At 50.0% G+C, this 13587-nt stretch overlaps 1 protein-coding gene across 3 annotated transcripts in view; it reads left to right on the plus strand.

Moving 5' to 3' along the window:
* The window catches only part of ANKDD1A (ankyrin repeat and death domain containing 1A), a 43520-nt gene that overhangs the window by 10102 nt on the left and 19831 nt on the right, over positions 1-13587 (plus strand). For all 3 annotated transcript variants that reach the window (XM_050795956.1, XM_050795957.1, XM_050795955.1), the window contains 6 exons: positions 620-718; positions 4738-4842; positions 5571-5669; positions 9444-9542; positions 10093-10191; positions 13400-13498. In XM_050795956.1, the coding sequence (XP_050651913.1) occupies positions 620-718; positions 4738-4842; positions 5571-5669; positions 9444-9542; positions 10093-10191; positions 13400-13498 (600 nt within the window). The remainder of the gene's footprint in view (positions 1-619; positions 719-4737; positions 4843-5570; positions 5670-9443; positions 9543-10092; positions 10192-13399; positions 13499-13587) is intronic.

Below are 13587 nucleotides of genomic sequence, written 5' to 3' on the forward strand. Positions count from 1 at the left end.
ACAAATTTTTTCTTCTAAAATGGTCTTTCTTTATGAAATGATGATGAGAGTAAATGGCAGCCGTTTTGTTTGTTTGTTTGTTTGTTTGTTTTGAGACGAAGTCTCACTCTGACGCTCAGGCTGGAATGCAGTGGTGGATCTCAGCTCACTGCAACCTCCGCCTCCTGGGTTCAAGTGATTCTCCTGCCTCAACCTCTCAAGTAGCTGGGATTACAAGTGCCCACCACCACGCCCGCTAATTTTTGTATTTTTGGTAGAGACGGGGTTCCACCATGTTGGCCAGGCTGGTCTTGAACTCCTGACTTCATGTGATCCTCCCGCCTCAGCCTCCCAAAGTGCTGGGATAACAGGCATGAGCCACCGAGCCTGGCCAGCAGCTGTTTTATTTTTAAGTTTCATTTAGCAAAAAATAAATTTAAGAAGTTTGCAACAGTACATCAGCCTCTATTTAAAAAAAAAAAAAAATTGGTCTTAAAATTCCTAAAGCTTGGAGCTCCCTGGACTGAGTGGCACTTATAGTTCCTTCTGGTTGTATGGTTTAATCATAAGGCACAGGGCCTGGCTGGCACGGCCATGCCTTCCCACATTCTTCTCACCTCCTGTATGTCCTCTCCCCCAGTTTGGGATGAACGCGCTTCTCCTGTCTGCCTGGTTCGGCCACTTACGAATCCTCCAGATCCTGGTAAACTCGGGGGCCAAGATCCACTGTAAGAGCAAGGTAAGGCTTCAGCTGGTAACCCTCTGTCCCCTCGGCTCCCCTGGCCCTGGATGCACAGGTCTCCCCCAACCTCTGCCCCCCACCCCCACTTGCCCCTCCAGTCCCCCACCTGCCTTTGCCTGTCCCTCTTTCTTCTGATCTCCCCCACCTCTCTTCTATTCAGTGAGTTGGGACAGTCCCCAGCCCTCTGACTGGCCTCCTTGTTTGTAGGAGAGAAATCAAAGTAACTCCCTCAGAGGGTAGTTAGGAAAATTAAATGAGAAGGAGGTGAGGTCTCCTCCACCCTCCTGCCAGGCCCCGTACCCATTGTGCTCAGTGTGGTGGGGTGAAAGGAGCAAAGCATCATTTACCAAGTGTGGTATGGTGGGCGAGTTACTCTATCAGCCTGCACTGTGGTTTGAGGGAGCAGGGCCTCAGCAAGTGAGAGTGCCCGGAATCCCTCCGCCGGTGTCTCACCTTTTAGGGTGTCAGTTGCCCTTAGGAAAATGCAAACATTTCTGGGCCAAATCCCTCAGCCAGGAGTTCTCACATGGGTTCTTGGAGAAAATTCAGAGGACCTATGAACTTGGATTGGAAAAAAGTGCATATTTATTTTGGCTAACTTCTTGAAAATTTAGCATTTTTTTTCTTTCTTTCTTTTTTTTTTTTTGAGATGGAGTCTTGCTCAGTCACCCAAGCTGGAGTGTAGTGGCGCGATCTCAGCTCATTGCAACCTCCGCCTCCTGGGTTCAAGCAATTCTCCTGCCTCAGCCTCCAGAGTAGCTGGGACTATAGGCACGTGCCACCACGCCCAACTAATTAGCATTTTTTTCAACGTTGAATGTAGGTAATATTAGTACTTGTGACTTTGTCACTAATAGAAAATGTAGCTATTTTCATATCACATGAAAGTTTTTGCAGTTATCTTAAAATACTCCTTACATTTATCATTACATTGAAATTACGGCAGTGATTAGACCCTTCAGTAGATCTTGTTGTTTAACAGGTCAGTAAGGAAGCACATGTGTTACTAGATTGAAAACTTGGTTTGTAATATTTTGATAACTTAATTTCAATATAATTGGTTTCCTTTTATGGTAGGCAGAATAATGTCACTTCAAAGATGTCCATATCCTAATTCCTAGAACCTCTGAACCCCCAGAACCTAACACGCCAATAGGAATTTGTTGGGTGTGATGCGATGTGTGTGAGGTGTGATGAAGGAGGCAGGGGTGGAGTGATGCGAGCCACTAGCCAAGGAATTTGGTCAGCTTCTAGAAGCTGGAAAATGACAGGAAATGGGTTTTCCCCAAGAGCTTCCAGAAGAAACACAGCATTGCCAACCCAATTTAGACTTCTGAACTTCAGTATTGTAAAATAATAAATCTGTGCTGTTTTACACCATGAAGCGATGGTAATTTGTTATAGCAGCAATAGAAAATGAATACACCATTGTAAGCCTGTTTATTTGATTAAATATTTTTTCCTGTATAATGTTTTTTTTTTGCATTTAAGTAAATGTTATTCTGAGAAGGGGTCTATAGGCTTCACCAGATGTAAAAGGGTCGTGGCATGTAAGAGGTCTGTCTCATGTCATTGTTAGGATCCTGTTGGCAGTGGTGGGAGTGCCTGAAAGCATTTGGGTTGGAAAATCCATCCCAGAGAACCATGTCCCTATGTGGTGGGTCACAAGATCTGAGCCAGAGTGTGGGAGGGAGGGGCCAGCAGGAGGGTACCCTGTGAATACACCCAGGTTCAAGCTCAGGGTTCTGCTGTCTGGTCCTGCTGGCCTGGCCTGGCTTGGCCTTGGAAGGGCTCAGTGGCCCTGGGGAATCCAGTGTTGTCTTGATGTAGTATACTATAAACAGAGTTGTGAATGAGCCTCCATGTTCTAGAATGAGGAAGGCAGGGTCTTGGGTGTATGTGGAGGGTGAGGTTCTGAGTCATGGACTCTTCTAGTTAAGCAGATCCCCTCTATATTCATTTTCTGGTTTTGGCAACAAATCACTCTAAAAGTAATGAATCTGAAAGTAATGATATATTATTTTCCACAATTCTGTGGTTGGCGGGCAGTTCCTGTGGCTTTGCCTGGGCTCACCTGCAAGGCTGCAGTCAGCAGGTGAGTGGGCTGGGGGCTGGCTGGCCCTGAAGGGTCTCACTCACATGTCTGGAGCCTCTGCAGGAAGGGTTGGAATGTCTGGGATGGTGCGGCTAGTTTCTCCAGGTGGCCACTGATCCTTAGGGAGTCCAGCATAGACTTCCTTACCTGTCTGCCTCAGGGCAGCAAAAGATCCAGAGCAGAACTGGCAAGGGCTCTAGAGGCCAAGGCTGGAAAGCCACGTGGTATCACCTCCATTGCATTCAAAAGCCCGTCACAGGACCAGTGTAGATTCTCGGTGAGAAGAGTGGCACGATCCTGGGGTGTGCCTCCAAGGGCAGGAGGAATAGATGCAGCCAGCTTTGCAAATGATAGACCCCACTCTTCCTTTCAATCTCTCATTCAAGGTCTTCCCCAAAGGGATTCATCCCACCTGTAGATGCCACAGGCCCAGTCCTGCTTCTGCCCTGAAGCTTTTTCCTTTCCCTGCTGTTTACGTATCTCTACTGGTAATAGTTACAGTTTTACTAAACTATAGACTATAATAAGATTTCAGCAGTTTTTCCATTAATATTCTACAATGCTTTAGTCATTTTGTCTTCTTAGTCTCTTCGAATCTTGTGATGATTTCTTAGTTTTTCCTTGTTTTCCGTGACCTTAACCCTTTTGGAGAGTAGTAGTCAAGTATTTTGTGGAATGCCCTTCAATTTGGGTTTGTCTTATGTTTTTCTCATGAAAATCATCAGTCCAGGGCTATGGAATTTGGGAAGAACACAAGAGGGAAGTGCCCTTCTCATCCCTTCATATCAAGGGGTCCATGATACCAACATGAAATACACACATTGGGCCGGGCATGGTGGCTCATGCCTGAAATCCCAGCACTTTGGGAGGCCGAGGTGGGCGGATTGCCTGAGTTCAGGAGTTCGAAACCAGCCTAGGCAACATGGCGAAACCCCATATCTACTAAAAATACAAAAAATTAACTGGGTGTGCTGGAGGGTGCCTGTAATCCCAGCTCCTCGGGAGGCTGAGGCAGGAGAATTGCTTGAACCCAGGAGGCAGTGAGCCGAGATTGTGCCACTGCACTCTAGCCTGGGAGACAGGGCGAGACTCTGACTCAAAAAAAAAAAAAAGAAAGAAAAGAAATACACACATTGAAAGTTTATACTCACTGAGATTTGACCACTGTCAAGATGTAAAACACTGTTCTACTGATTTTTATGACTCACTGTTGGGTTGCAAACAGGACTTCAAATAATCTGACCTTAATGCAAGGCAGAAGTAGAAGCCCTGGGGCATAAATATAGTATTTTCAAGCCTCCCTCCTTTTGCTTCTAGGCCCTGTCCACCCTCAACCCAGGCCACTTCCCTCTACTCCATGCAGACCACATCTGCTCTTAATCTGCCCTAGAAGGTGAGGAGGTCACTTCCTAGTGACATACACTGGTCACTTAGTCACCTGCTTCTTCTTTAGCAGCTGTATCAAGGGAGGCAGATGCCTAGAACCTTCTTAATTATTCTGGAGGCTACTAGTGCTATATGACCTCATCATACATGTTTGAATTAATTTTTAGTTGATAAAATACTTTTCCTGTAGGTCCAGTCCTCTCAACCACCCACTGAGGTGGTCAGGGATTATGATGCTAGTTTGTCCTATGTGAAAATGGAGGCTCAGAGAGGTGGAGGTAACTGGCCCAAGACTCTGGAGCTGAGGGGTGCTGGAGCTGGGATTTGAACTTTGGCATCCTGACTCCTGCTGGCCCCTCTGAGGCTGAGTGGGCAGCAGAGTGGGTTATCCCCGGGGTCCGTTCATCATTTATAGTGTTGTGTCCATGGGGAGGCTGTGTTCTGGGTCCCAAACACTCGCTGTCTGGGAGACTGGCAGCATGTGAAAAGGGCCTCCCTTCGCAGACTGCAGGGACCTTCCTGCACTTGTTTCCAGGATGGCCTGACCTTACTGCACTGCGCAGCCCAAAAAGGCCACGTGCCTGTGCTGGCGTTCATAATGGAGGACCTGGAGGATGTGGCCCTGGACCACGTAGACAAGGTGAGAGTGCCTCAGGGCTACTTATCATTCCCATTGGGCGGGGGGCTCCTGGGGCCACTCTTGCCCACGGAGCTTACCACATTCCTTGGGTGCATCCTTTGATCTGTGGGCATATTGCACCTGGCCTGGGGAGCCGCTGGTTGGGAAGAGGTGTTGGGGCACAAACGAGCAGAATACAAGCAGAACACAGTCAGTTGCCGCAGAGAGGCCCTGATCAAGGACTAGGTGGGTTAGAAAAGCAAGCCATTGCTTCTGCTTCCTGGAGGAGGTGGCATTTGGTAAATAAACTGGATTTGTGGGTAAGATTGGAAATCAGGGGTTGGAAGGGGCACCAAATGGAAGAGCGAGGCTTGTGGGAGCTTTAGGGACAGCAAAGGGCTCTAGTGTGAGTTCTGAGGGGCTGGAATCTTAGGAGGGAAGGTCTGATGGGTGGTTGGAGGTCCCTCTGGAGATCTCAACCCCCATCCTCAAGAATCTGTTTATTCATTAGGCAGCAAGGAGCCACCTAAGGACTGGCCAGGGAGGGACCCCAGCAAGTGGCTCTCGTTGGGAAGTTGGGTCTGGGCTTTCCAGGCAGGGTGTGGGGAGGCAAGTGGAGAGGACAGTGTCTGGGGCAGGAGAGGCCACTGCAAAGCCAGAGTGGTTGGGAAACAGAGGCCAGGTGGGCAGAGGCAGGTATGCCCACTAACAGAGTGAGGAAGGCTCATACCACTTCTCCTCCTGGCCAGCTGGGGAGGACGGCGTTTCACCGGGCAGCTGAGCACGGGCAGCTGGATGCTCTGGATTTCCTCGTGGGCTCTGGCTGTGACCACAGTGTCAAAGACAAGGTACTGTGTCCGTGAGGCTCTGGGATCCTGACCAGGGTGCAAAACTTGCCAGCTTCCAGGCTCTGGCTCCTCACCTGTGTCCACGTCTGACTCCCATTGTACTGGAGGGCCATGTGGCCCAAAGACGAGAGCGTATTTAGTGTTCATCCAGCAGGCCCTTCACTAGCATGCGTTATGGGCCAGCCCTATGCTACAGGTTGGTGGCAAAAAGATGCCCAAGACACCGTTTCTTACTCGAGGAACTCAGTGCCACGGTCATAGTAAGGATTTCTGATCTGACGTGGCTGGCCAGGGTGGCAGATCTGGGTGGTTGGTAGTGCTGCCTGGAGTGCGTTGAGCAGGGCTGTAATCTACTGGGGTTGTCTGTTGTTGGCAGACGTGGGGAAGTGTTAGGGGGTGGTAGCCACACAACTACTCTGCTATGGTTATGGCAGGAATAGGATGGGAGCATGGAGGAGGGAGCATATCATTCAGGTTTTATAAGCAGGATTTCACTAATCTGAGAAGGGGCAAGTGATGGGGACCGGAGGGTCTACCCTATAAATGACTCTTATCATTGGACCCTTGCGAATCATTAGAAATTCTTTTTTTTTTTTGAGGCAGAGTCTCACACTGTTGCCCAGGCTGGAGTGCAGTGGTGCCATCTTGGCTCACTGCAACTTCCGCCTCCCGGGTTCATGCCATTTTCCTACCTCAACCTCCCTAGTAGCTGGGACTATAGGTGTCCGCCACCATGTCTGGCTAATTTTTTTGTATTTTCAGTAGAGATGGGGTTTCACCGTGTTGGCCAGGATGGTCTTGATCTCCTGACCTCGTGACCCGCCCACCTTGGCCTCCCAAAGTGCTGGGATTACAGGCGTGAGCCACCACGCCCGGCCTGTTACAGCAAATTCTAAATGATGCCTCCAACAAAGAGATTAACTCCATTATTAATCTTCTGGTTAATGTGCTTGGCCAGGATAGAGGGAGTTCTGTGTATACCGAAGTGATAGAGAGCTCACACACAAATCCACTGCCGGGTCTTGGAACTGGAAGGCGTCTGAATTCAGCCTTCTCGTTTTACAGCTGTGGAAACTGACGCCCAGAGAGGGAGATGCCTTAGCCAAGGTCGCACAGCGAGACACAGGTAGAGCTGGATTTGGAAGCAGCATCCTAATGCATAAAGCTGTGCTCCTCCCCTTACCAGGCTGCCTCCTGGGTTGGACCCCCTTGGGTTCTGCACTGAGTCCATCCATACTCATCCTTTTGGGTTGAGCAGGTGGTTGAGCAAGGCACTGGGCCAGGAACTGGGCATACAGAGAATGGGGAGGGCAGCACCTGCCAGGACTGGCTAACCCAAGAGGCAAAATGATCACACCTCAGGGCCCCAGGAGAGCATGAGCATCAAGAACAGAGAAAGAGAACATACAGCTTTGATGAACTTCTCCAGAATCTTGCAATCAGAAATTCTGCAAAGAAGCTTTTAAAGTTTTGTGTTTTCAGAATAGGAGTGTTTTCATTTTCAGTTTCATCTGGGGAGGGGGCACAATAAGTTTTTCAATGCCTGCTAAGGGGATAGACCTCTTAGAGTCAATGACAACACAGGTCACTCCACGTGTGCTCTAGAATGCTAGGGAGGCTTTGAGAGCCCAGAGAGAGCGACTAACTCCACTTGGAAGGGTGAAGTGTTGCTGTCAAGGCCTCACAGAGGCGGAGATGCTGGACGTCCCCAAGGTGGAGGGGAGAGGACCCCAGGCCCACGCCAAGGCTGCCTTCTGCCCAGCTGTCCTGCCTCTGAGCCCCCTGCCCTGCCCAGGAAAGTGTGAGCGCCTGTCAGGCATCCATGTGTGCCACCTGCAGCTTCAAATGCCAGAATATGGATATTTATAACCCAGAAGGAAGAAGAAAGCCCCGCCATTGCCTCTACACCCCGTTAACTGGGGGCATGTGTTGGCCTTTCACAGTTCACCTGCTTCCTGCGTGTCTCTGAACACAGAGATTTCACACTGTGACTGCATTTCCCACTGCTTGTCCTGGCTTGCAGCAGCCAGCCGACAGGCTACAGGCTGCAGAGAAGCTGGCAAGGAGAGAAAAACAAAGTTGTTGAGGGCTTTTTAAAATTACTTTACAATTTTATTATTTTTAGCTGAATTTTTTTTTTTTTTGAGACAATATCTTACTCTGTTGCCCAGGCTGGAGTGTAGTGGCGTAATCACAGCTCATTGCAGCCTTAACTTCCCATGCTCAAGCAATCCTCCTGCCTCAGTCTCTCCAGTATCTGGGACTATAGGCACGCACCACCACATCTGGCTAATTTTTGTATTTTTTGTAGAGATGGAGTCTCACTATATTGCCCAGACTGGAATTCCTGGGCTCAAGCTATCTGCCCACCTCAGCCTCCCAAAGTGCTGGGATTACAGATGTGAGGCACCATGCCCAGCAGGGAGATCCCTTTAAAGGACAACCCCAAGCAGGCTGACCTCAGCAGGGGCCACTTCAAATACAGAGTACGTTGCACCCTCTGCCCTGCCCAATGCAGCTGCTTCTCTTGGCTATGTCACTGTCACCTTTAGACTTTCCAAGTGCAAAGCAACTACCAGTCCTCTGGCCTTCAAGTTCCAGGGACACATGTCAGGCTCTCCACATGATCCCCTGAAGACCCTCCTACATTATTGACTCATTGAACAAACATCTACTGAGTGTTGGCCATGTGCCCCAGGCCCTATTCTAGGCACTTAAGGAAACTTCAGAAAACAAAATAGATGCCCCTGTGGTGCTTATGTTCCAGCAACAAGGGTCAGACACGTGGAACGAATCCAAATGCCCATCAGTGATAGACTGGATAAAGAAAATGTGGCACATATACACCATGGAATACTATGCAGCCATAAAAAGGAATGAGATCATGTCCTTTGCAGGGACTTGGATGAAGCTGGAAACCATCATTCTCAGCAAACTATCACAGGAACAGAAAACCAAACACTGCATGTTCTCACTCATAAGTGGGAGCTGAACAATGAGAACCACATGGACACAGGGAGGGGGACAATGCACACCGGGGCCTGGTTTGGGGGGCGAGGGGAGGAAGAGCATCAGGATAAATTGCTAATGCATGCAGGGCTTAATACCTAGGTGACGGGTTGATAGGTGCAGCAAACCACCATGGCACACATTTACCTATGTAACAAATCTGCACATTCTGCACATGTATCCCAGAACTTAAAGTAAAATAATAAAGAAAAAAGAGTCAGACGATAAACACTAAGCACACAGCCACTGACAGAGTGTGTTGGCAAGGCGATCTGTGCAGTGGGGAGAGGAAAAGCAGGGCAGGAAAATAGGCTCAGGACGACAGAGGTGGGGTTTGCAGTTTCAGAGTGTGGCCTGGGCAGGCCACGCTACTCAATAAGAAACTAACGTCTCACACAGAGACTTGAGGGAGGCAGGTGACTGGACCAAGCAGCTGCCTGGAACAGCCTGAGTTCAGGGGAGAGTTGCTGGGGCCTTGAGCAGTGAGAGGAGATGGATTTGGGGGACCCGAGGAGGGACTGGCTTCAGATGGGCATGTGGAAAGTAGAATTGGTTTTGTTTAATTTTTAAGCAATGTGCCTGCTTGATGTATAAGGAAAGAAAGACCAGGGCTTGGCCCTGCAATCTGCCCCTGGTTGTAGTTTTTGGCACAGCTGTCAGGAGCAGGGTGGCACTGACCCAGTGTGCATGGCTGCAGCTCATCACAGGTCTGTGATTCTGGGGCTCTCTGGTCTGCTGGCCTCTCAGGAGCCCTTTTTCCTGCAGGAGGGGAACACGGCCCTTCATCTGGCTGCTGGTCGCGGCCATATGGCTGTGCTGCAGCGACTTGTGGATATCGGGCTGGACCTGGAGGAGCAGAATGCGGTCAGTCACCACCTGGGGGATGGCGAGATGCATGACCCTTGCTTGCTGTCTGCCTTGGAGGAACCCCCACCAATCCATGGTGCAGTCTAAAGCCAGGAGGCTGAGGGCATGATCTCAAACTGAGAGCCCACCAGGGAAAGACAAGCAGCAGCACTGAACTCCAGGCTTAATGGTGGCACTTGGCAGGACAGATCACCAATAAAGTGAGACACAGAGTGTGTGTTCAAAGAAGGGAGACGTCGCCATGGACAGGATGGTGAGGGAGGGCTTGCTGGAGTAGGAGGAAACAGACAGAGCGGGAGGGGCAGAACGTGAGCAGAGATGTGGAGCCAGGAGTGGCTATGCCATGTGTGTGCTCCACAAAGTGAGGACTTCAGGGGTGGGGCTCATGGGATCACAAACAAGAAAGCTCATTTTTCCCAGGGGCAGGGCAGTGGAGAGCTCAAGGGGCCCTGGGGCCAAGGCACAAGGGGCGTCCTCTCACAGTGGGATTGGGGGTCACTTGGGTGGGCCTCCCCACCATCCTCATTGCTCTCCTTGTGTGTTGCAGGAAGGTCTGACTGCCCTGCATGCAGCTGCTGGAGGGACCCACCCTGACTGTGTGCAGCTCCTCCTCAGGGCTGGGAGCACCGTGAATGCGCTCACCCAGGTAGCCAGGCCCTCCCAAGACTGCGGTCTGCTCTTGTCTGCTGAGCCATAGCCGTGTCGGCAGTAATGGCCACAGTGATTCCTGAACCCTGAGTGAATAGAGGCTTCGAGGCAGCAGGCCAGGTTCTGATCTTGGCTTCTCCACTGCTGAGCCCTGTGACCCGGAGCAGGTTACTTAACCTCTCTGAGCCTTGTTTCCCAATTATAAAGTGGGATGACATTTACTTTTTTACATTATTGTGAGGATTAAATATCTAACACAGTGCCCAGGAAATAATAGGGCCCAACACCTCAACACCTGTTAGTATTTTTTTGGTTTTTCTTTTTTTTTTTTTTTTTTTTTTTTTTTTTTTTTTTTTTTTTTTTTTTGAGGCGGAGTCTTCACTCTGTCGCCCAGGCTGGAGTGCAGTGGCACCATCTCGGCTCACTGCAAGCTCCACCTCCCGGGCGCCCAACCTCCGGAGTAGCTGGGACTACAGGCGCCCGCCACCGCGCCCGGCTAGTTTTTTGTATTTTAGTAGAGACGGGGTTTCACCGTGTTAGCCAGGATGGTCTCGATCTCCTGACCTCGTGATCCGCCCGCCTCGGCCTCCCAAAGTGCAGGGATTACAGGCTTGAGCCACCGCGCCCGGCTTTTTTGGTTTTTCTTTTGAGATGGGTCTTACTCTGTCACCCAGGCTGGAGTGCAATGGTGTGATCTTGGCTCACTGCAACCTCCGCCTCCTGGGTTCAAGCAGTTTTCCTGCCTCAGCCTCCCAAGTAGCTGGGACTATAGGTGTGTACCACCACGCCTGGCTAGTTTTTTATTTTTTTGGTAGAGACAGGGTTTCACCATGTTGGCCAGGCTGGTCTTGAACCCCTGACCTCAAGTGATCCGCCCGCCTCAGCCTTCCAAAGTGCTGGGATTATAGGTGGGAGCCATTGCACCTGGCCCTGTTAGTGTCTTCCATTTGTTGAGCTCTTGATAGTTCACAAAGCCCCTTCCTAACTGTTACCTCAGAAAAATTCCACCCATTTTGCAGATGAGAGAAACTGGAGCTTTGAGGGCACTTTCACAGGGTCACAAGCTAGTACAAGGCAAAGTTGAGTCTCAAAAGCCTGTTCCCCTGACTCCAGAGCTCCCACCCACTGACGAAGCTTTCCCCTGACAGAGCTGGGGCTTGGGATGTGGCCCTGGATGAACCTCTTCTCTTTCTCCCCATTGTACTCATCAATTCTGCCAGTAGAAATTCTCCTCTATGACCTGGAAAGCGGGGTTGTGGCCTTTCTTTAGGTAGTGAGTTGGTGTTTTTGCTTTACTTTTTATTTTTTTTTATTTTTATTTATTTATTTTTTTTGAGGCGGAGTCTTCACTCTGTCGCCCAGGCTGGAGTGCAGTGGCGCGATCTCGGCTCACTGCAAGCTCGGCCTCCCAGGTTCGCACCATTCTCCTGCCTCAGCCTCCCGAGTAGCTGGGACTACAGGTGCCCGCCACCACGCCCGGCTAATTTTTTGTATTTTAGTAGAGACGGGGTTACACCGTGTTAGCCAGGATAGTCTCGATCTCCTGACCTCGTGATCCGCCCGCCTCGGCCTCCCAAAGTGCAGGGATTACAGGCATGAGCCACCGCGCCCAGCCTGCTTTTTATTTTTGTATCAGTGACAAATAACCTTTTTGGCTGGTTGAATGGCTTCAGGTTCTGGAATTCTTGCTTTGTTCTAAATGTCAATAGTATAGCAAAAATATTAATAATAAATAATACAATATAAATAATAGCAAAAATACACAGGCAGTTCAAAAACAGAGAATTAAAATGTTATGCTAAAAAATATTTATTTCCCCACTGCTTAATTTGACTGGCTTTGAAAAAAAAAGGCTGGGCAAGGTGGCTCATGCTTGTAACGCAGCACTCTGGGAGGCCAAAGCTGGAAGATTGCTTGAGCCCGGGAGTTTGAGGCTGCAGTGAGCTATGATTGCACCACTGTACTCCAACCTGGGCGACAGAGTGAGACCCTGTCTCAAGAAAAAAAAAAAAAGAGAGACTGGGAAGGTTGCACCCAGCTGGGTGGCCACTGGGTGGTGGGCTGGAGCTGCTCATCATGCCAGGACTTGGGCTTCAGCCTCAGCTTGCGGTTTCAGGTAGAGGCCACATTCCATTTCAACACTCCCACCCCTCCCAGAATGTCATGCTGCAGGGTCTTGGAGGAGGTGCCAAGCCCACGGTGACTGCATTTCCCACTGGGAGATGGACTGAGTCCCACACACCACAGGTACTCACTCAGTTGGGACTTTAGCAGGGTGGCTAGCTAGTCCTAGTTTGCCCCATACTGTCCTGATTTTAAAATGGAAAGTCCCACATCTCAAGAACTCCTCAATCCTGGGCAAACTGAGACAGTGGGTCACCCTAGTGGGGCCTGTCTGGTGTGTGCCTTGTGCAAGGTGATCATTGGGCTGGGCTGGGCTGTGCTGACTGAAAGAGAGCACTTTGAGGCCCACTGAGACCAAGCCTCCATTCTGGCCCTGCCAGGATCCTGTTTGGATGCACCAAGACCAGCTTGTGTTGGGCAGTGCATGCTGGGTGGAGTTTGCTCTGTATTGGCAAATCTTATTTGTCTTCCTCTTTAAAAACCACCTCCTGGCCAGGCGTGGTGGCTCACGCCTGTAATCCCAGCACTTTGGGAGGCCGAGACCAGTGAATCACAAGATCAGGAGTTCAAGACCAGCCTGGCTAACATGGTGAAACCCCGTCTCCACTAAAAATACAAAAATTAGCTGGGCGTGGTGGCGGGTGCCTGTAATCCCAGCTACTCGGGAGGCTGAGGTAGGAGAATTGCTTCAACCTGGGAGGTGGAGGTTGCAGTGAGCCGAGATTGTGCCACTGTACTCCAGCCTGGGTGACAGAGTGAGACTCTGTCTTGGGGAAAAAAAAGAAAACCACCTCCTTAGAGTCAATCGACTGCATGTCTTTACCAGTCATAGACTTGGGCAGGCTTTGATCTACATTCTTGCATTTGTTATAGGAGGTGAGGAAAAGACTGAGACCATAGTGAGTTCCTTTTACTGGTCACCAGGCCTGGGAAAGTCATTGATTTCTCCAGCCTCAGTTTAATGGGGATAATACTCCCAGCGGTGTTGTGACACTCAGATGGAAAAATGAATCTCAAAGAGCTTTGCAAACCTCAGTAGGAGTGGTCCTTGTGATATTGCATTGATGCCTGTTTCCTTCTAGAAAAACCTAAGCTGCCTTCACTATGCAGCCCTCAGTGGCTCGGAGGATGTGTCTCGGGTCCTCATCCATGCAGGAGGCTGCACCAACGTGGCTGATCATGTAAGCGTGGGTGCGAGGGTTGAAGGGGGTCTCCATTGCAAAGCCTTCCATGAGCACACTAATGAAGCACAAGGAGAAACGGGAACATC

The sequence above is a fragment of the Macaca thibetana genome, chromosome 7 (assembly GCF_024542745.1).
Source record: "Macaca thibetana thibetana isolate TM-01 chromosome 7, ASM2454274v1, whole genome shotgun sequence".
NCBI classification, from domain to species: Eukaryota; Metazoa; Chordata; class Mammalia; order Primates; family Cercopithecidae; genus Macaca; species Macaca thibetana.